Below are 21,925 nucleotides of genomic sequence, written 5' to 3'. Positions count from 1 at the left end.
TAAATATTTCTTTGCATATCTATCCTCTGGCCTACACTAGAAGCCACGTTAGGGCAAAAAAAATATGTCTTGTTCAGCCATCTGTCTATAGCCCATAGCGCGGTTTTTAGTGAATCTAACTCTAAATAAATAGTGCTAGGAATACAGTTCAGAGAAGTTTTTCTATAGGACCTGAGTAAAAACCATCAGACTGCACTATGTGAATTAGTAGAAATTAACAATTTTAGAAGGAGTTGAGTAAGCAGAGAACACTGGAATAGAGAGAATTATAAAATTAATAATAAAATGATGTTTGCACAAAGGACAAAACAGTCTTTGGTCTTAATATAGCTATGTTTATGATTCTGTTCCCCTTTCTTTCATACAGATACAAGAGCGGGAGCTTAAAAAATGAGTAAGCCAGTGTCTTAATCCGTTAGGGCTGCTAAAACACAATGCCACAGAGTGGGCATTTTATAAACAACAGAGAGATTGATTTCTCACAGTTCTGGAGGACAGAACTGTGAGACGAGGGTGTGAGCATGTCAGGCGAGAGCCCTCTCCTGGGACACAGACTTCTCTCGTATCCTCACTGGACAGAGGAGCTGGGGAACTCTGAGTCTTTTTATAAGGGCACTAATCCTATTCATGAGAGCTCCACCCTCACAACTTAAGACCTCCCCGACGCTCAGACTCCTAATACCATCACACTGGGCATTAGGATTGCAGCATATGAACTGGGGCGGGGGGGCACAAACATTCAGACCGTAACAGCAAGTGTATTTGTATTTGTATTGATTTTCTATCCTGGATATGTTGAGTAATTAAATCATGCATCCCATCCATCAGCCAGCCTCCTTATTTAGGACTTAATATGTGTAAACACTGAAAAGGGTGCGGAATAAGATGAAGAGACAGATATCCATTTGAGTTAACAAAATTAGCGGTTTTGACAAGCATTGCATGGAGCAGCGGGGAGAAAAGCAACACTAGAAAACAATAAAGATGGGGAGCATGGCAGGCTTTCTCAAAATGTGCTCTTTCCCTGGCTGGGCTGGGAAAAGACTGTTGGTTTGACTGTCATCTGCACACCAAAAGGATGCAGGTTCTATTTCCAGTCAGGCCTCATACCTGGGTTTCAGGTTTGATCCTGGTGGGACCCCTCCTGGGAGGCAACCGGTCAATGTTTCTCTCTCACATCAATGTTTCTCTCTCTCTCCCTTCCTCTCTCTCTAAAAAATCAGTAAAAACGTATCCTCGGGTGAGGGTTAAATTTTTTTTTTTTTTTTGCTTTTACTTGAATGAGTGATAATGGGACCAGCTAACAAGTATTGAACATTTAAAGGCCAAGTATTATTTTAAAATATTTTACATATATTGACTTTAGAGTCCCACAGGAGCCACTGCAAATAGCTACTATTATTATTATTTTACGATAAAGAAACCAATATATTGATAGCTTGACAAACTTGCCTATACTTATGCAGAAAGTGGAGCAGCTACAATTGACACGTATGTTGGAAACCACTGTTATGGTTGTTAAAGAGGCAAGAGGGATCAAGGAAGAGTATTTCTTTATAATGGACAATATTAAAACATATTGACATGTAAATTGGGATGGCCCAATAGAGAGGGATAAGACCGAAAGTATGTTTTCCTGTTAAAAACATTTGATTTCAGATCTCAGAAGGAAAAAATTCAGGGATTTTTATCTTTAAAAATCCTCAATTATCTGATGAATTATTTATGGCTCTGTTGTCTATTTCTGTTTCAGATGACTCGATGGTCCATTGAAACAGTTTATCTTTATATATTTAGATACTTTGAGTTAAATAGAAATTATTCTGTCTCAGATCCCTTTGTAAGGGCTAACAATAGAGACGAATGATAAATGTTATTTATCAATCCAGAAAGGTATAGTTAGTGATGGATATAGATATAATACAAATATAACATAGATAGATACATAAATATGTGATTAGAGAAGGGAAAAAGAAGTTCTAGAACCTGTGAATACTATTTTCTTCACCTGACCTGTCAGAATACTTTTTCTTTTTGCCATATTTAAATGGACAGAATGACTCAAAACTTGCTTAGACCAAAATAAAGGTGAAGGAATTACACAAAAAAACCACTTAGTTTTGTTTTTTGTTTGTTTGCTTCGTTTGTGGGTCTGTTGGTTATCTTAAAATCCTAGTAAATTGTCATACAACTTGATAAATCTTCATTCAACGCAATTTGCTATTGTGTGGAAAACTGAAGTACTGGGTTTCACCATGCTGGATTAACACATATACAGACGAACATAGTGTGTTAGAATGTAAGCCTTTTCCCACAATCAATGAGTGCTTTAAACTGAGTCCTCTTAGCTTAAAACCCTCCTTCTTTCCTCCCTTTCCTCTGTGAATTCAGAGAGACTTGAGAGGGAAGTAGTACAGCCGAGTACGTGACAGGCCAGAGCAGAATGGGGCTGAGATCAGCCTGTAGGGGAGCAATTTACCTAACCTCCTTAGGCTCCGAAAGTCTGGGGAAAAGCTGTTGAACATATTTGTGACAGCAGAACAGTGGGTAACAAGAAATTTCTGTAAATTCTGGAATAGGGGGGAATGTTTGTGAATTATTTTATGAATCATAAAGTTTGGGATTTGGTGCAATAATTTTCTATTAAGTAAGAGTTCGCTATAGTGTTACTATTATTATCACAGCTTTTACATTTTTCAAAGTCTAAAACATTTTATAAAATACTTATTTTTCTAAAATGTGTTCAACCCCTATTCCAACATTAGAAATGGGAACCTGAAGTAATACCATGACCTGAAGAATATTATGTAGGACAAAAAAATGTTATCATTTATCATCAGTGGACTCCATATGGAGACAATTCTGCAAAATTGCCCAAATGGCTTCTTTTCTAAAGCTTGATTCTGAATCTGAAGTTAGAGGCATACGAGAAGATGAGTTGGTTACTGGTGTCAACATAGAATCTCCCTTATTTTCAAATGCATTTTGTATTCAGTGAACTGTGACTAGCAAAAAACTGAGAAGTTGCAACATTTGACCTAAACTTTCATTTTTATTGCTGACTTCTTCAGGTAACTATTACAAATAGTGGAAAACTATATATTTTATCATCATAGTTCAAGGCAAATACAGGATCTGACTTTTCCTGTATTATACTTTAACAGTATATAAGTGCTTTGTTATTTCAGAAATTCTTCAACTATCAGATGGGGTATCAGAAAGTTGCAAGCTCAGTTTGAAGTTTTTTAAAGAGTTTCTTAACTTTTGAATTTTGAAATTGAAAAATAATTTTAAAAGACTTTTAAATAATGTGTCTTTATTTTTATTTAAAATCAGGAGAATCTCAAATTTAAAGGAAAACATGCTTTATATCTAAGATTTTAATTATTTACTTTACAGAATTGTTCACTCTTATCTGATGTTGAACAATATCATAGACCAAATTTTTGTATAATTGGCATTTTCCTAATTGTTTAGATTATGATTTAATTTTCATAAGGTATTACTTTCAGCAAATATTATTTTCATGGTAAAATTATGTGAGAATTGATATAATTGGTACCTAATTAAATTTTAACAGTTGAAATAATGCCAAATTTGTGGTCCTAAGAAAATATATTGCAAGACTCTACATTTCTGAAATTTTACAGAATATGTTAGGAGACTTGCTATGATTTTTCTTTAACTGATTGATAAGCTTATCAGTGATTAACACTTGACCTTTAGAACAAATCCAACCTTATAGGTTAGTCAGTCAGATAGGCTCTAATCATCTAAATTTGTATCAAAACAATACAGTTTAACCATAGAGGAAGTTTTTAACCATAGAGGAAGTTAATTAACAGTTTACTCAAGACATTTCTTGTACTTATGTCTATATAAATGCATTATTATTTTGTTTTTGTTTTAATTTATCTTTATTGTTGAAAGTATTACAGATGTCCCCCTTTCCCCCCCATTGATCCCCCACTTTGCATTCTCCTCCAGGCCTTTACCACACAGTTGTCTTTGTCCAAGTGTTATGCATATATGCATATAAATTCATAAGTTATTCTCTCCTCACCACCACCCCACCTTCCCTCTGAGATTCGTCAGTCTGTTCCATGCCTCTATGTCTCTGGACCTTATATAAATACATTATTAATAAAAGAATATATATTGCAGAGAAATGACATTCCTTCCCCATTTATTCTATATAGTTGAAAGTAATATCACACATTCACACATCATAATCCAATTCAGTTATTCTTTTACCAACACTAATGAATGTATACCCCAATGTAATAAGATGCTTCTTTTAATCCACTCAGACTGCTATAACAGAATACCATAGACTGGGTGAATTAATCAACAAGCATTTATCTCTCACAATTCTGGAGGCTGGAAGTCCAAGATCAAGGTGCCAGCACATTCTGTGCCCGGCAAGAGCCTGCTTCTTGGTTCACAAATGGCCATCTTGTGGCTGTGGTCCTCACATGGTGGAAGAGTCAAGGGATCTTTCCTCTTTTATAAAAAGGTCCCTAAACCCATTTGTGACCTAATCACTTCCTAAAGGCCCCACCTCCACTACCCCCCTACTGGGGATCATATTTCAACATATGAAATGGGAGGGAGGTAATTCAGTCTATAACAGTGTATAACAGAATTATTTTTCTAATTTTAATGTATTTTTGTTGGTTATGAGATCAAAAGCCAACAAAGCACAGAATTTTGTTGAAGAAATTAGGTCTTTGTACTATAAAGTTTCCATGATTTCTTGTCTTTTCCTATTTAAAGAATTAGGCATTTCTCCAAAGAACCCAAATTCCTTTTGATGTGAAATAGTATGTATTTAGAGACTACAAATGGAATCTTTTCTACTGCATTGTCATCTTTTTCCTAGTCTTTTCAGTGCTCAAAGTTAGGAAAGATCTTTTGTTTCTATGGAAAAAAAGAAAAAACTTCATGAGCTAACACTGACACTTGCAGTCCAATGGAGAACTGTATGGTTTATAGTTCATTTCCTCCCAAACATGCCAAAACCTCTATCTGAAGACACTGCCTAATACACATTTGATTTATCTCACAGTGAACACACATCTATCTCAGAATAGCTTTGGCTCACTACTGCCAAAATATAATTACTGAAAACATTTTAACATTTTTCAGGGTTCTCCTTAAAATTTCACTGAGGCTGTATGCTGAAATTATTGTGTTTCAGAGATATTAGAAAAGTTATTTTGTGTTTTTCTGCTACCAACTAGATATACAGTTAGGATCATTTATTTTACTTCTGAGTTTTAAGAATTACTTCTTAAAATTGCATTTTATAGCTATGAAATATATTTACATGGTTTCACATTCAAATCTATATCTATATATTTTAAGAAATCTAGTATTTATTGTCATCTCTACCTTATTTCCTCCCTTCTCCTATAAGTAACCATATTTTATGGTTTACACATTTGTTATTAAATATAAACAAATAACACATATAAACTCATATATTCACATTCCTTCATTATTAAATAATAGCATACTATATATACTTTTCCTCACAGTGTGTTTTTTTTTAACTTAATCATGGCCTCTCTGCTGCAGGCTGTGTTCTCTGGAAAGCATACTCTCATGTGAAAATTCACATGCAAGTGATTTAGAGACTGCCATTGGGACTACCACCTCTTGAAGGGAGGAGACGGGAAGGATCGGGCAGAGGAGAAGCTGGAAGTAGATGCAGTCTCAGGCTTCTGCCAAGCCCATGTCGAGTTTGGAGCAGGACTGACCATTCAGAGTTGTCAAAAGTTAGGCTGAGGAGACCATGCTGTAATAGTCCCTTGTTGGCCTGTCACTGGATGCAGACTGCCCCAGGAAGAAGAGAAACCTTGGAGGAGGTACTCTCTTAGACCGAAGTAATTCCCAAAGAGTGCTGACATGTAAAGTCTGTCTTCCAGGAGTACCCCTAGTAGTGGGAGAGGAGATAAATCCTTCACTCCTAAAGGGAGATCTGGATGGAGCCACCACACACTCCATAATAGCATATGGAGATAGTCCTACTTCCTTTTCACAGTTCATGGGGTACAGCAGTTTACTTGAGTAAACCCCTATAGGTGGACATTTATGTTGTTTCCAATTAAAAGTAATTTTGTTGCATTAATTTCCAGCATAGCAAATTAGCTCCTGTCTACTAGCTCCCTCCCCAAGATTTATACTGAAGCAACCGTAGTAGGAAACACTTAAATAAATCATCCGCACACATAGGAATTCCATTAGATCAGTCATATGCCCAAGAGGAATGAAAACATATGTCTACACAAAAACACATGACTAAGTCTAATAGCCAAAAAAAAAAAAAAGGAAACCACCCAAATGTCCATCAGCTGCTGAATAAATAAACAAAATATGGTATATCCATAAAATGGAATATTATTCAGCAACAATAAAGCTCTGATATATACTGCAGCCGGGAGGAACCTTAACAACATTATGCTAAATGGAAAAAAGGCAGTCACAGAAAGCCACATACTATGTTTCTATTTTTATGAAATGTTCATAACAGACATATCTATAGAGATAGAAAGTAGATTAGTGGTTGCCTGGTATTGGAGGAAGAATAGAGAGTGACTGCTAGTGGATAGGTGTTTGGGTGTTTGATAAAATCTGTTCTAAAATTGGTTTTCATAATGGTTGAACAACTCTGTGAATATACTAAAACCATGGAGTTGTACTTGTTAAATGGGTAAATTTTATGATGTATGAACTGAATCTCAAAAAAGCTGTTGCAGCCCCCTACCTTGGCATGGCTCAGCGGTTCAGCATCGACCTAGGATCCAGGAGCTCGAGGTTTGATTCCCGGTCAGGGCACATGCCCAGGCTGCAGGCTGGACCCCCAGTCGGGGGCCTGCAGGAGGCAGCCGATCAATGACTCTCTCATCACTGATGTTTCTATCTGTCTCTCCCCCTCTTTCTTCCTCTTTCTGAAATCAATAAAGATTATATATGTGTGTGTGTGTGTGTGTGTGTGTGTGTGTGTGTATAAATTGTTGCAATTTTTAAAATCCATGGTAAATCCCTCCGCATATCGATAACTATTGAAATGATATGTGTGAATGTTGGGAGCAGGAGAGGTGCTGCAGAGATTATAGTTTGTGGGACAGAGCACTTCTGGCCTTGCTGAGAGAAAGAATAAACTGCAGAAAGGCCCCTGAAGTTGTTTTCATGCTTTTCTGGTGCCATTACACAGGGATATTCTTTCCCAGTTTCTGTAGTGAGGAAAGCAACCAACGACACCACTGATGCAAATGTCAGTGGGGTAAATCTCTATGGGCTTGAAAAGAACTTATAAACATAGCTACAGGTGTTCAATATTCTAAGAATGTTTGATCCTAAATTTCAGTGTTTTTCTCTTCGCCCCCAAAGATGTATAGAAGCCCTTGCTCAGCTGCTTCAAATCTCATCTGATACTTGTAAATTCACCAATACTTCAAGAGAAAATAGAACACAATGTCAAGGTCAACATTTTGTGTTTCCCTTCCCTCTCAGACATTGGCCCCTCAAGTGATTGCTGCCTTGGTAGTTTTCAAATGTCTGCAAAACCCAGATTTTTATCTAAGTTTTACTATAGTTGTTTTCATAAGAGGTTTGGTCTCCAGCCAGTTACTCTGTCATTATCAGAAATAGAAATCTATCACTCTCTTTCTCTCTCTCTTTTTTTTTTTTTACTGAGCTTTATCTGCTTTTCTAGTGGCATTATATTTCAACAGTGCCTAGCCCTTGATGCTAGCCTATGTGTTGACTATTTGAATTAGGAAAAATAAACCCTCTGGTAGGAAATATTTTTAAAAGTAGACCTTTCTGGACAGATAGCTTGGAGAAAAGAATGTGGATTAACTTTCAGGCTTTACTTCACTCTATCAACTAGGTTTCTATTCAGTTAACAATTTGTAAAATCATGGTGACCCTGGGCTCACTACACAGGATGTGCTTTATAAATACAGGGAGGGGCAAAAGGAGGTTTACAGTTGTGTGTATGCAAAAAACAGTCTATTCTTGTATTATTATTTATTAATTACTGTATTATTTTTTCCATATGAACAACTGTAAATCTATTTTTGCCCCACCCTGTATTTACTGAATCAGTGTATGAATTATATTCTCATCTGGGGAATTAGATTTAACTAACTTTCTAATTTCTATGTATAGACTATGTCCAGGGGAATCTCATAGACATTACAAAGTATACACAATTTAATCAATATATCAAAATAAAACTGGTTAGGTTATTACCAAAATGCTAAAATAGTTCTATTTTTATGCAATTGTTTTGTCCTTGTGTAGCCCAAGTTCCGTATTTAGGGCATTTATAGGTTTGTGCGTCACCTGGCATTGTACACAGGACGCAGCTGCCCTCCGGCTTTTTCTTGTTCTCCATACAGCTGAATGTTTGAAGCACGACCTGGCACCATCTAAGTTCACTTGTGTGTGTTCAAAATAGATACTTCCTACCACTTTCCATCTTTTTCTTGCTGTGTTATTTTCCAAGTTCTCCAGCCTTGAAATGACTTGTGAAAAACTAGTAAATAATGAATAGGAATGTAAAAAATACTTATTGCATTGAAGTTTCTACTTTTTTATTTCCCTCCTTTCTTCTTTATGCCCCACATGTAATTCATCAAAGTCATTCATTTCTTCACCACAACATCACTCATATTATGTCTACTATTTTAGTCACTAGCAAGTATAGGATAATTGCATTAGCCCTAAATTGCTTTATGAGCTTACAGTTTGAAACTGGTACTAATCAAATTTAATTATATTATCAATGAATATGCTACTAAAGGGATGAATGGAATCTAAAGTAACAGGGAATCCAGATAAGAGTGGATTTATCAGAGGACAGCGATACAGTGAATTTTGACTATGATAGCGAAGAGATTGTGAAAAATTAAATTGAAAGAAAAATCAAATTAATAAGTATTCATAGTACTTGAATTATTAAGGAGGAATTTCATTTCTGATAGAGAATTTGAGGATGATTGGAGCATAAACACTAAGCCAATAAAAAAATACAAAACCCAGTTAAAGCAAAGGTTTCATGAGAAAGAAAATGTTGCCATAGTTCACTTTATGGCTCATCTATGAAAGATTACATAGTAATAATGTTAACTTAAACATTTTAGTCAAACTGTGGTGCAACTAAAATTATGACTACTATAATGCTGATTATTTATATAGCCAAAAATTATTATGTATGAGATAGATGTAATCTTACATAAAAAGAAGTCTACAAAAAAATGAAATTGAATAATTAATACACCAGAGTGTGAATACATGACTTAGAAGCTTAAAGCTAATACCAGAATGAATGCATAGAAAGTCTGAAAATTAAAAAGAGCTTAGTACAGGGTACTATATATTCTATGTAATAAGCCTTGTAGAAGTTTTGTATTTAAATGAAGGCAGGTGGGTGATCTGACTATGAATGATTAATTGGTACTAGACTATTAACTGCCATAAACAATTTGAAAATTTTTTTAGTGTGGGAAAACACACAATAAAGTAACAAGACAATATCCAATCTCTAATACAAAATCATTAAACATGGAAAGAAGCACAGTCAGGATAAAAATGAGTCAAAGGAAACAGATCAAGAAATCATAAAGATTATGTAAATAGCATACATGTACATTAAAACAGTTATAAATTTGTCTAAGGACTGAAAGAAAATATGAACTTGAAAACAAACAAAAACTGAAAATTAAAAATTATGGAAATAATTACAATAAATTATATAAAAGAAACAAGTAAAACTTCTAAAGGTAAAAATATAATATCTGTATTATATTGGCTTACCAAAAAATTACACACTATAAAAGAAAAGATCATACAACTTGAATACAGAGGAATAGAAACTACACTGAAGAAAGGGTTTAAAAAGATGGGGAGGGATGAACAGAAACTCAGTGACCTGTAGGACAATAACAAGGGGTAACTGGAGTTCTAAAAGGTAGAGAGAGAAAGAGGGACAAAAAATATTTGGGAGAATAATGACCAGGAAGTTGTGTGAATTTAATGAAAAGTGTCAACCCATAAATCCAATATCTCAATACAAACTAATAAAAAGAGAATTATTACTGACTTTTCATCTAAATAATACAAACCAGAAGACAATGGAACAAAATATTTTAAGTGCTGAAATAAAAATGATTTTTAACACAGAAATTTAAGTTCAACAAAAATATAAAGTAATACAATTTAATAAAATTTTCAAGCTAAAAAGAAAAAAAGAGAGGATCTATGCATCCTTCAGACCTACATTACAAAAAATGTTAAAGGAAGTTCTCAGGTTTTAGAGAAATGCAAACTTACTACCAAATTGAAACTTGGAACTACAAAAGGGAATGAAGAGGACCAGAATGGGACTGAGACACAGTGATGAGAAAAACTTAGAAAATAAAACATCGTATCAGAAGCAGAGACGGAAAATCTTATGGCAGTTTAACGGGGATTTTTTTGTAAGTTAAATATATATACATATATATATATATACACATACACTCACATATGTATGTATTTTTGTGTATAATATTCTACAAATTGCTTGTACTCACACTCAAATATACACATCTTCAAATTTTTTCTTCTAAGTTTTTGGTTTAATTCAAAATTCAAATGTTATTTTATCAGTAGAAGCTTTGTCCAAAGAAAATTTCATGCAGAAAGCCAATATATAAAACATAAAAGTAAAATTATTTCTTTGTAATGTGGGAACAGAAGCTCCACTCACAGTGTTTCTCCTCCTGCTCTACAAAGTTCCCTGAAGTTTTCTGAGAAACACTTAGGCTCCTCAGATCACACAGTATGAAAACTATTTAATCAATTAATAGTGCTATCTTTAAAGAATCTCTGTTTTTCATATTTCTCAAATATTTATCAAATTGTTACAGTATGTGTAATATTGGACCTTCAAAAGTACATAAAATAATTGACAAATCTGTAATAAACTATTGTTTTTGTAATACCAATTGACTATTTCTTAATTGATTCCAAACCAGCTTTATTGTTTTTCAAAGTTCAGTAAACTAAAAGGTCCCTGGAATTCAGCCAAATTGATTGCATTAGACATACTAGTGAACCATTAAAAACATAATGAACAATAACAACGTAAATAGAAAGAACTTACAAACTACTGACTCAAAAGATTGATAAACTAGCCCTTGAAATTAACACCTAATGGCAGCTTAACCAATAATCCATATATTCTTCAAGCAATTGTGTCTCTATTTTGTCAGGAAGATTAAAAATGAACACTTCCCTCACTTTCATAATTGTTTTATGTAACATCAAATGTTTAAGCACATATTTTTTAAAAATTCAGATTGTATGCTTTTATTTAAAGTTATTTATAAATTTTAAATATTATATATGCAGTTTAAACTATAGCCATGAAGGCCCTCTGTCTAAAATATGTGTAACTGCTATTGAATATTAATATGGGACCTTGTTTATACAGTATGGATAATTCACTGACTTCAACTCTCTTTAAAGGAGTGAGAGCAGAGGCCATCCATCAAAGCCAGAGATAGGACTAAAAATTCTTCTCTTAGTAAAGTGGTAGAAAAAAGAAATATACAGTATTGAAGATGTCTTTAGAACTTTGAGACAACCCAAGTTTGAAATTTAAAAAAAAATAGAAACTCTGTTACTATTACTGCTCGGTACAATGAATCATGTTCTTGTTATTATCTGGTGGCCTACTACATTTCCATTTTACATTGTTTAGAAATAACTGGGAGTCATTATTTAATTATTTGCCTAGAATAAAATAAGAACTGGATTTGAGATACTGCAGGAGCATATATGAGTACATACTTTTCCCATTGTGAGGAAGATAACATGCAACGGTACCATTCCTATAACTTAATATAGGTGACTTTTCATGAAGCTATGTTTTATTGTTACTTTATAACTTGTCATATCAATTATGCATTTTATGTTTAAGAATCCTGTCTCAGAAACCTAACCAAGTTACTATAAGTTAATCAAATTCAACGGAAAATTTTTCTCAGCACCACAAATTTTCTAAAAACCATGTGATTGGAGTTTAGTATTCAGTTAGTATTTCTGGGTATGAGTTTGACTTATTTTTTGCAAACTAAAATTTCCATATTTTATGTGAAAAAGACTTACATGAGCCCACATAACTCATGCTGAACAAGACTGCCTGAAGTTAATGTGTGAGAGAAATGGACAGTTGTGAGCCTATGAAAACATAAGAAAGAATTTTGAATTCATTTAAGTTTAAAGGCTGTGGACATTTTTTCTTGCCATTTTCAAAGTCCAAATTGAATAAATTAATAAATGTTTATTTTTTAATTTATAATATGTGAATGAGACTGAATCATAAAATTCCAAGAAGCATCTCAATAGAGTAATCATAGAATCATTTTCTCTGTAGAGTATTTTTCATAGCTCTCTGGCAACTTCATATTTATTTAAAAAGCTATAACTTCCTCTGTACTCCTCTTTCTCATAAATAATAAGGATCTTCATGAGCACAAAACAGTGTATATTTAAATAGGCACAAGCATTATGCCATTGCTGAGCTATGTCACAAAGTGAATGCTGTGAATGTTAATTCACAGTCATTGCAATCAAAAGCACTTTTCTAAAACCATTTTATTTTTTGTTTAATTTAAAATTTTTAAACTAATTAACGTGCTTGTGATGTTTCAGGGGAGGTAGATGTAAACTTTATCTTAAAATTTAAAAATTAGGTTTATGTTTTTTAATTGAATGTATTGAGGTGACATTGGCCAATAAAAGTATATAGGTTTCAGGTGTACAATCCTGCAACACATCATCTGTATGTTGTATTGTGTTTTCATCACCCCAAGCCAGGTCTCCTTCCATCACCATTTATCCCCCCTTTCCCCTCTCCTACCTCCCTCTACCTCTTTCCCTCTGGTAATCACCATACTGTGACTATGAGTTGTTTCTGTGTGTTTTTTCTTTGCTTAATCCCTTCACTATTTTCACCCAACCCCCTTCTGTGATAAAAATTAAATGTGAAAAATGATAAGATTAATGAAGCTCATAAAGACTTTAAGCTAACAGTTACAAATCGATACTTTCCCTTCCGCAGCATGTAAGAGCCAAATGTTTTTATTTTCCTTGGAATCGAATGACTCCTTGGTAAACTTACTGTGTGAAATATTGTTTTATTTTCTAGTTCAGTCATATTTGACACTTGACAGAGTGTGACTTGCTGAGAGGGCTTACAATACATTTGAGCTTACATAGGGGAAAGGAAGAAAATATTTAAAGGTTTTTAAACTAAGACTGTAAGTTAAAAGATGAAATAAAATATATTCAACCTAAGATTTCTCAACAAGGTTAAGGCCTTATTCTATCATTTATTTACTTACGGTAGTATACTCGATAAGAAACCAAGGCTTGAGAATGCAAATAGTAAATATTTTTAATTCAGAAATCAAGGTAGACAACTTATTTTTCAGTATATAAGTTCAGTGACTGCCCTGGTGATGAGTTGGCCCATCTTAGTGTGAATTTTTTAATAATATTGAGAGCATAAGAGAAAACTTGAAGTAAATGCTCATTTCTAACTATTGAATTCTGAGATGTGCCCCCTTTTAGCTTTTATTTCTCTTTTTCACATAAATGTAAATTTATATAGGCATGAAATTACTGGCGTAATATAATACGCCCACAGTGAATATGTATGTTTATCTTTAGGTTATATTTTCCCTCCAAACAAATGCTTCCCAATGTCCTTATTTTCTCTCTTTGCTCTTGGCCCTTTGGTGATCTTTCTGGATGCCTGTTTTGCCCAGATTACTCTTTAAAAAGGACAGGCCACACGACTGAATGCAAAAGACAGGGAGAATGCATCAGGGCTATTGATGTCACACATAGTGGTAGCTTGCTGTGTTTTCTTTGACCCCAGAAAGAGCAATTTTTCTTGATGTTTCTAGAGCTGTGGATGGAACAAGGTACTAATGTCTGAAAGGGAAAGTGAAAGGAACAAAGGCAACAGACGGAAAAGTGTATCAGCCTTTCTCCTGTTTTTCAATGAAAATTCACTGTAATAATGAAAACACTTTCTTTATTCATATACAAATGGCAATGAATTTCATACAGTAAGATTACAGACTCCACATAACCTTGGAACGAGGTGCTTTTCTTTACTCTTACTAATTTTTGGAATGATTTATGAAAAGAGTTGAATTACTTTCTACCAATATGTAGAATAAGTGAAATTAGCCCTAAAATCTGATTGCACACTCTGACCATTCTGCAACATGAAGAAAATAATATAAATTCCCTCTCTCTCTCTCTCTCTTAGATTTCTGGACCAGTTAAGAATTTTACTGGCTGCCTAGAAGTTTCAGAAATCAATAATTGGGGTTCTTTCATCCCATCCAAGGCAGTAAAAAAAAAATCACGTTGATAACTGCAGGTAAAATACCCCTAATGATTTGTCAAATAATTGTTCACATAACCACATCAAAAGGTAAGATTTCCATTTGAAATCATCTAATCAGGACTAGACTATATTTCCTTCATTTTAATTTTTCTTCACACTTCCACATTCTAAATTACTTTCTTGCAGACTAGAGATTTGTAAGCTATATTCCAATTAAGTTGGAACATTTATTTATAATGAGTTTCTTCTTTGTGCTATATTAGAAACATCATTTCTACCAACAAAAAAGATCAGTGTGTCAGTATTAGAAGACGTCATCTAACGCAGCGTTTGAACATAAGCGCACTGATAGTCGTGTGTGTGGTGTATTGTTCAGAGTGCTAAAAAGTTTCCTTTCTACCATCTCTCTCGAAAAGCTGCCCTTGTGCTTAAATTTCCATCTTGTGACACACTCCTTTCAGATGATCTCTGGCTATATAAATCTCTGTGTGTGTTGTGGGGGAGAGATAGTATAGTTGACACGGTATTAGCTTTAAAACATTGGTATAAATTGGTTAAAAACAACTCCCTGACCGTTAAGAAAAAAGGATCGTTTTTGGAGCTTTTATCGTGCGTTGGAATACGTTCACACAAGTGAGGCAGGGTGGCACGGGGAGGCAGGCTGTTCAGCCACGGGACAGCATAAAAGCCTGTTTGTCAACAGCAGAAACTTTAATTTATTCCATCAAAATATTTAGAAGTACTGAAATCCTACAGTGCGCTCTGGTCCAACGTGAGTAAACAGTCACACAGGGGCAGTTCTTAAGGAATTTACAGTGTAGTGGAGGAGATATTGATATAATGTTTAAATGAATATATGAGTATGAAGAGTGCTAAGGAAAAACCATAGAAGGCTATGAGAACTTAACGTATTTGAATAAAATCAAATATGCTCCTTCATATATAATTACCATATATATATCCTCATATAGCTACCTTTTTTTTTTTATGGTGACAGCACCTGAAATTTACTATAGTCATCATGCCGTACATTAGCTCTCTAGACTTATTTATCCTACATGATTGCAACTTGTTTCTTTTAACCAACATCTCCCCGTTCCCGACACCTACCCGCCCTGGTTATCACCATTCTACTCTCTGCTTCTGTGTATTAGAACGGCCGTTGCACCACTTATCTGCATAACTTAGTTCTTCCTTTATTTGTAAATGGTGACGATGATAATAATACTGAACATGAAGTATTGCTGTAAGAGATGCATGATTTAATACATACTTTTAATTTTTTTCTGAATGGTGCCAAGTACCTAATCCACACGTTATCATTACTAGCTGTTGTTTTCATTATGATTGTTGTTTATTATTTGTTCCTCTTCAAAATGAAAAAATCAACATAGTGCTTCTTATATTTTTCCAAAGTACAACTATCACAAAATTTGGAGGGTGTGGGGTCATGAAAAAGGGGTCAAGTATTTCAGGTAATAGGGTAACAAGGCAAAGATATGAAACATTGAATATTAGCCATTCTTGGTCTTCGCAGTCCCTTGACCATTCTCACCTCAGATTTTTCTAAAAGATCTGCTGTTGGCCTCAGTGCTAACCTTATTCTAAGTTGTGTGCCCTCCCTAGAATCTGTCCTTATCATTCTTCTGGGAACCCTTAACACCCTACTTGCTAGAAACTCAATTGAATTTTTCCTATCATATTAGGAAGAGCTACTAACTTTCATAATATCTTTTTTTAATTTCTAGACCATGCCCCATGGTCTACATTTTCAAAATTAAATGTTCTACCTTAGTATTTCACAAATAAAGACACTTGTTTCCTAAAAGCAAGTTAAAAGGTGTTTTTCTTATTACCCGTATTTGGTCACAAAATATGGTTAATATGCTGCAACTCCAGGATTGCCTCTGCTGTGTCACACAGATGGCAAATAGAGAACTGAACTGCTGGTTTTGTGGACGTGGGTTTGAGCCAAACTGGTGTATTTATGGTACAAGAGTTAACAGTCAGTCAGATATACCAGGTTTCAAAGTCAAGCTCTGTTGCTACTATTGATATAACCTTAGCAAAGTTATTTAACTTCTCTGCACTTCAGTTTCCTTACTTGTAAAATAAGGACAATAGTAATAGTATCATAGGGTTTACATGAGGACTGAGTGAAATTGTGTAAGAGCAATGCCCTTAGCACAATGCCTGGGTACAGGAAGCGCTTCCCTTTGGGGAACTTGTGTAATTAGCAATCTTCACATGTGTTTATTGGACCACATTCTCAATCAACCAGAATAGTCATCTAAGGAGAATGCTCAGTTTATTAACCATGTTACCCCAATAAAATGAGTAAAAGTTTTTTTAAAAAAGTAATGCTTTCCATGAAAACTTCAAATGTGCCTCCTTCATTTAAAAAAAAAATCAACTTTTTTTCTTGTACAAAATAAGACACTAAAATAAAATTTAAAAAATAGGTTCAAAGGTGCTTAACAAAAAAAACAAAACAACAAAGGCACTTAACAACAAAGTACAAATATGAAATTCGTAGGTTTTGTTACATTCTAAATTAGGTTTATTTCCATTCCAATTTAGCTTTTTTATTTTGCATAAGTTTTTTTAACTGAAATATATTTTCATATCTCTGCACTGTAGAAACTTTCCATTGTTCTATTCCTGTCTCGTTCAAATCTTTGTGCATTGTATGCTTTCCTTGACAATAGAAAGATATCAATATTTATATTTTAAAGTCTATTTTAATACTTGGGAAATGAAACATTCAGGAATAAGAAACTTTTTAGTTGTGCAATGAAACGCTTACAGTTGGGTTTACTTACACAAATACAATCATATCTGGTAAAATTTGGTACGAATCTTTTTCAAATGTTATTATATGAGATCCTGATAATATATAACATGTTTTATTATTATGAAAAATAGAAACATTGTTTATTTTGGAATAATAGTGTTCATGGTAGCATTCATAATTAATGATAACTCCACAAAAACTGTCTCATATGTTCAAAACTGTCCTGAGACCGAGAATGGTCATATATCTCATTGCCCTCAGTCTTCTATGCACTGCACTATGCTTCTGATATATTTTACTTTCAATTTCTGCTTTTGGTATTAATGGGTGGCAGTCTTCCAAATGGTTGCATTGCTTTCAGGATAAAAGTTAAATTCTCTGCTAGCTTTGCAACAAAATAGTTTGTGCACCCCCGCCGTGATAGAGAATTGCCCCACAGAAATAGCTGCACAGCACAGAGCAAACCTGCGGGACCGTTTCCACTCCCGGCCCCCCCCCACATGCCTTGCCTATAGGCGGGACTGTCGAGCTAGTCTTCCCTGTCGAACGTGCACCGAAGTAAAGTGTCTGATTTCTGGCCTGTGATGCTTAGGAAGCTCATTTGCTGTCATTTACTGGATGAGAAGGACTTTGAAGATCTAACATATGATTGAAGTTTCTAAAGTTTAGAAAAGCTGGCTGTTTCTAGAGCCCTTCCCAAACAAAGAATTAAGAATATCTAATATGGAGAACAAAACAGGCCCATTAAGATATGTCAGTGAAATATAACAACTAAGCTGTACAGCAAAGATTAATTCAAAGGATGCGCCATCTCCTCCAGATGACCTCAAGGTAGCTGTCATTAAGTTGAGAAATAAAGATATAAGAGGAGAAGAAAAAACAAAATAATACTAAAACCAGCTTGGGAACTGTGGGAAGGAAAGAACATTGCATGGTGTTATTAATATGAACCAGCCTAAATGCAAATAGATCGGTGCCTCCTAAATGTTGATGGAAGTATATTGCCAAGAAAACCACAAGCCTCCATAAAAACAAACAAACAAAAACGAAAAAATAACTCTAAAATGTCTGTAGGGCCCCCCAATGTATACTGCATGAAGCAGTGTGTGAAAGCTCTGTCTTCCCCAAGGAGCACACACTTCATGAAGCCCGTTTCAGACCGACCCAGAGAGGAAGACACAACAAACGGAACTTGCTCCGCAAGAGAATTGGTGTAATCCAGGAACTCTCCAGTACAAGACAGAAAGAAGGTGTCACAGTGGGTAATGTAGCTGATCATCATTGCTGTGTATTCCAGTTTCGGCTTTTCTGAATGGGCATTTTTGCAATTATCCTGTCCCTGCTCCATCTGTTTATATTAAAGTTCAGGATTGTTTTTGAGTTTGTAGCTCTTCAGACCTTAAGAGGCCACATCCAGAACTGATAAAAAGGACTGGACAGCCAGGCCGGGCATGGCTCAGCAGTTGAGCGTCTACCTAGGATCCAGGAGATCGAGGTTCGATTCCCAGTCAGGGCACATGCCCGGGTTACAGGCTTGATCCCCAGTCCGGGTGTGCAGGAGGCAGCCGATCAATGATGACTCTCTCATCACTGATGTTTCAACTCTTCCTCTGTCTGAAATCAATAAAAATATATTTTAAAAAAATAATAAAAATAAAAGGACTGGACATCCCCTTGATTTTTTTTTTAAATATATCTTTATTGATTTCAGAGAGAGGAAAGGAGGGGGAGAGAGATAGAAACATCAATGATGAGAGAGTCATTGATTGGCTGCCCGGCCTGCAACCCGGACATGTGCCCTGATGGGGAATCGAACCCCAATCTCCTGGATCCTAGGTCGATGCTCAACGTCTGAGCCATGTCCGGCCGGGCTGGACATCCCCTTGAAACTATTGACTGAGCTGAATGCAGTAACTAGATGAGATTTTGTGCTCTATCTCTTGAGAAGGGACTGGGTATGCTGTAGGAAAAAAGGGGACATGTATGGATATTGAGTATCCAGAGGAGCGGCCTAAGGGAGTCCTAGCTAGCTGTCAAACAGAGTAATGCTGAACTTTTACTCAAGGCAGCAGCCAAGACAGTGACAACGTTTTCCAGGTACCTCCCCTCTAGGTCAAAGATCAGCAAGTGTAGACACAAGCTAATTTCAGCCACCACCTCCTTACAAGGCCCAGGAACAAAGAAGACTTTTTACATTTTTAAATAGTTGGAAAGAATTTTTATTAAGAATAACATTTTGTGACACATAAATTAAATGAAATTCAAATTTCAGTGCCCATAAATAAAGTTTTACTGGAACACAGCCACACCCAATCACTTACATATTATGTATTGCTCCTTACAGCCTTCAGCCACAAAGTTGAGTAGTTGTGACAGAGACATATGCCCCCAAAAGCTTAAAACATTTACCATCCAGCTCTTTACAGGAAAAGTTTATCAATCTCTTATATAAGTGGTGCCACAAAACTAGTCCTCACAAATTGAACATGAAGAGGGATGAATTATGTCACTTTCTCTTTCTCTTGTTCTCTCTTCCCTCACCTCTGGCTGGATATAGAGGACCGTAAGACCCTAGCTAAGGGTGGAGTCCTAGGATGGAAGAATCCTAAGATCCTAAATCGTTGCATGGAGAAACCCTGCCCCCTCAATCCCATTGAAGGAGAACCCGGGCATTAGACTGCTGAGTGAGCAAAAGTGAATTCAATTAGGCCACTGTAATTCGGTGGTTTACTTTTATAGCAATGCGGATTATACAAACTGATACAGGCTGCTGAATTTCCAACCAAGGTAAATATCAGGATGTTTCTGTTTATCCTTGAGCATTCTGACTTAGCCGGCTCGATTGTTTTCTCACCGCTCCTCTATACTTACCTATTCATCTTTCAATACTATAATATTTTTAACTTTTGCTGTGCTGTGGATATTGAGATAAATAAAGAAGCGTTCTGTCATTAGGGAACTCACAGCATATTATAGGGAGAACACACTGACAGATAATCATCATAAAAGTGGCAATTACCATGATATAAATACTCCTTGGTTGCTGTAAGAGAGACTGTGATTGATGCAAAGATATCAACAGACACAGAGAAAGTCACTTAGAATAGGTGCAGGGAATGACATAGTAGCACACAGTCCTCTATGCTAGCTAGGTTCAGTCCTAGTCAGAGACGGCTGCCCTGGCCTTCAATTCCAGAGAAGGTGTTCAGCCACAGCAGATACTGCTTGGCACAGCACAGAGTCCCTTCAGGTCCTTCAGGTCGTTGGTTACCATTGTGCTGTGGCCCCTCTCAACTTCTCTGTAGACTTCGGCAGTGTGGCTGCCTACTTACCAGGTTTGTGTAATATAACCTCAGGGAATCCCGTGTGCTTTCTGTGAGATTATATAACTCAAAAGGCAAGTGTCTAAGAATATTATTTGGCCTCTGGTGGATCTGACCTTAGAAGTGCCTAAGATTTATCCCTGTATTTCATTCATTCAGTAAATACGTATTGGCCCCTTAACTGACGGTTGAGTTCTCTTCCAGGTTTTAAGATATAAAGACATACAAAACAGGCCCAGTCTGCCCCTCATGAAGCATATTTTAGTACATTTTCAGAGGATGAAGGGTGAGGGTGGGGGGGAGGGAAAATACCCATATCTAGCACACAGTATGCTTATCAGAATCAGAAACTATGCCTGACCTCCCTCCTTCAGAATCTGAAACAACTTTCAAGTTTTGGAGAGAAGTAGAGGCTTCCTATGCCATGAGCATCCCTGCCAGAGTGAGAAATTGGTGGGTAAATATTGCATTCTACAAATGTGTTGGGTGCAACAAAACAGAAGTAAAACAAAAACAAGAGTCACTCTTCTAATGGATATAAATATATAAGGGATATTATCTTGTACAGAAGAGAGTCATATTCTTTTCAACTTGGGAAAGGGTTGGTATGATTTATTAATTAATGAAGGAATGCCTGCACTTGGTTCTAAAGTGAGAATTTACCAGAAGAATAGGGAAAAGTATACCAGGTACAGAAATACATATTTTTTAAATGGCATGTTTGGTATTGGAGCATAAATGCAAGACAGGAAATTCGAGTGATGAACCTCAACATGTAAGCTCAGAACAGATAATGAAGGTTTGGTGGGTTAAAGAGATCGGAGCTGCTGAGAATCCAGGGGTATGTTAAAATACACATTCAGATGGACCAGCTGGATTACTCTAAGTAATTGGAGCCTAAAAGTGAGGATAAGAAACTGGAATTAGGGAGACCAGAAAGGAGGCTATTTCAATAACGCAAGAAAAAGTGAGTGCCTAAAACAAGTCAGCATGGACAGAAATAGAGAGGAATGAATGCATCTGTTATTTAAAAGAAAGGATGGCTGGATTTAGCTACTGAGTTTCAAGTAAATTAGGAAGAAGAGACAAGAATGACTTATAGGATTTTTGCTGAAGTATCAGGGTAGAAGTGGATAACATCAGCAGATATCAACAAAGGAGAAACAAATTTTGATAGTTTCTCAGCTTGGGTTCCTCGTGTACTACTACTTTATTGAAGAACACAATCCCTGGGAGCACAGGAGAGAAAAAGAGACTGAAGTAGAGCTTATCCGAGAATGTGTTATCTGGCTGGATACTTCCTAGCAATAAATTGGACCAATGGTTCTGTCTCACTGTAATGTCTTAGAGGCCATATAAATGACTGCCTCTCCAAGAAAGAAGAAT

At 35.6% G+C, this 21,925-nt stretch overlaps 1 protein-coding gene across 1 annotated transcript in view; it reads left to right on the top strand.

Moving 5' to 3' along the window:
- Nucleotides 1–21,925, top strand: part of EYS (eyes shut homolog) — a gene marked incomplete at both ends in the record, with an annotated part of 1,105,706 nt that overhangs the window by 724,599 nt on the left and 359,182 nt on the right. Inside the window, 2 exon segments of the mRNA XM_081140616.1 lie at nt 14,342–14,428; nt 14,430–14,455. Of these exon segments, the coding sequence (XP_080996742.1) occupies nt 14,342–14,428; nt 14,430–14,455 (113 nt within the window).

Source organism: Miniopterus schreibersii (genome assembly GCF_964146895.1).
Source record: "Miniopterus schreibersii genome assembly, chromosome: 6".
NCBI classification, from domain to species: Eukaryota; Metazoa; Chordata; class Mammalia; order Chiroptera; family Miniopteridae; genus Miniopterus; species Miniopterus schreibersii.
This window is presented reverse-complemented; position numbering and strand designations above follow the sequence as displayed.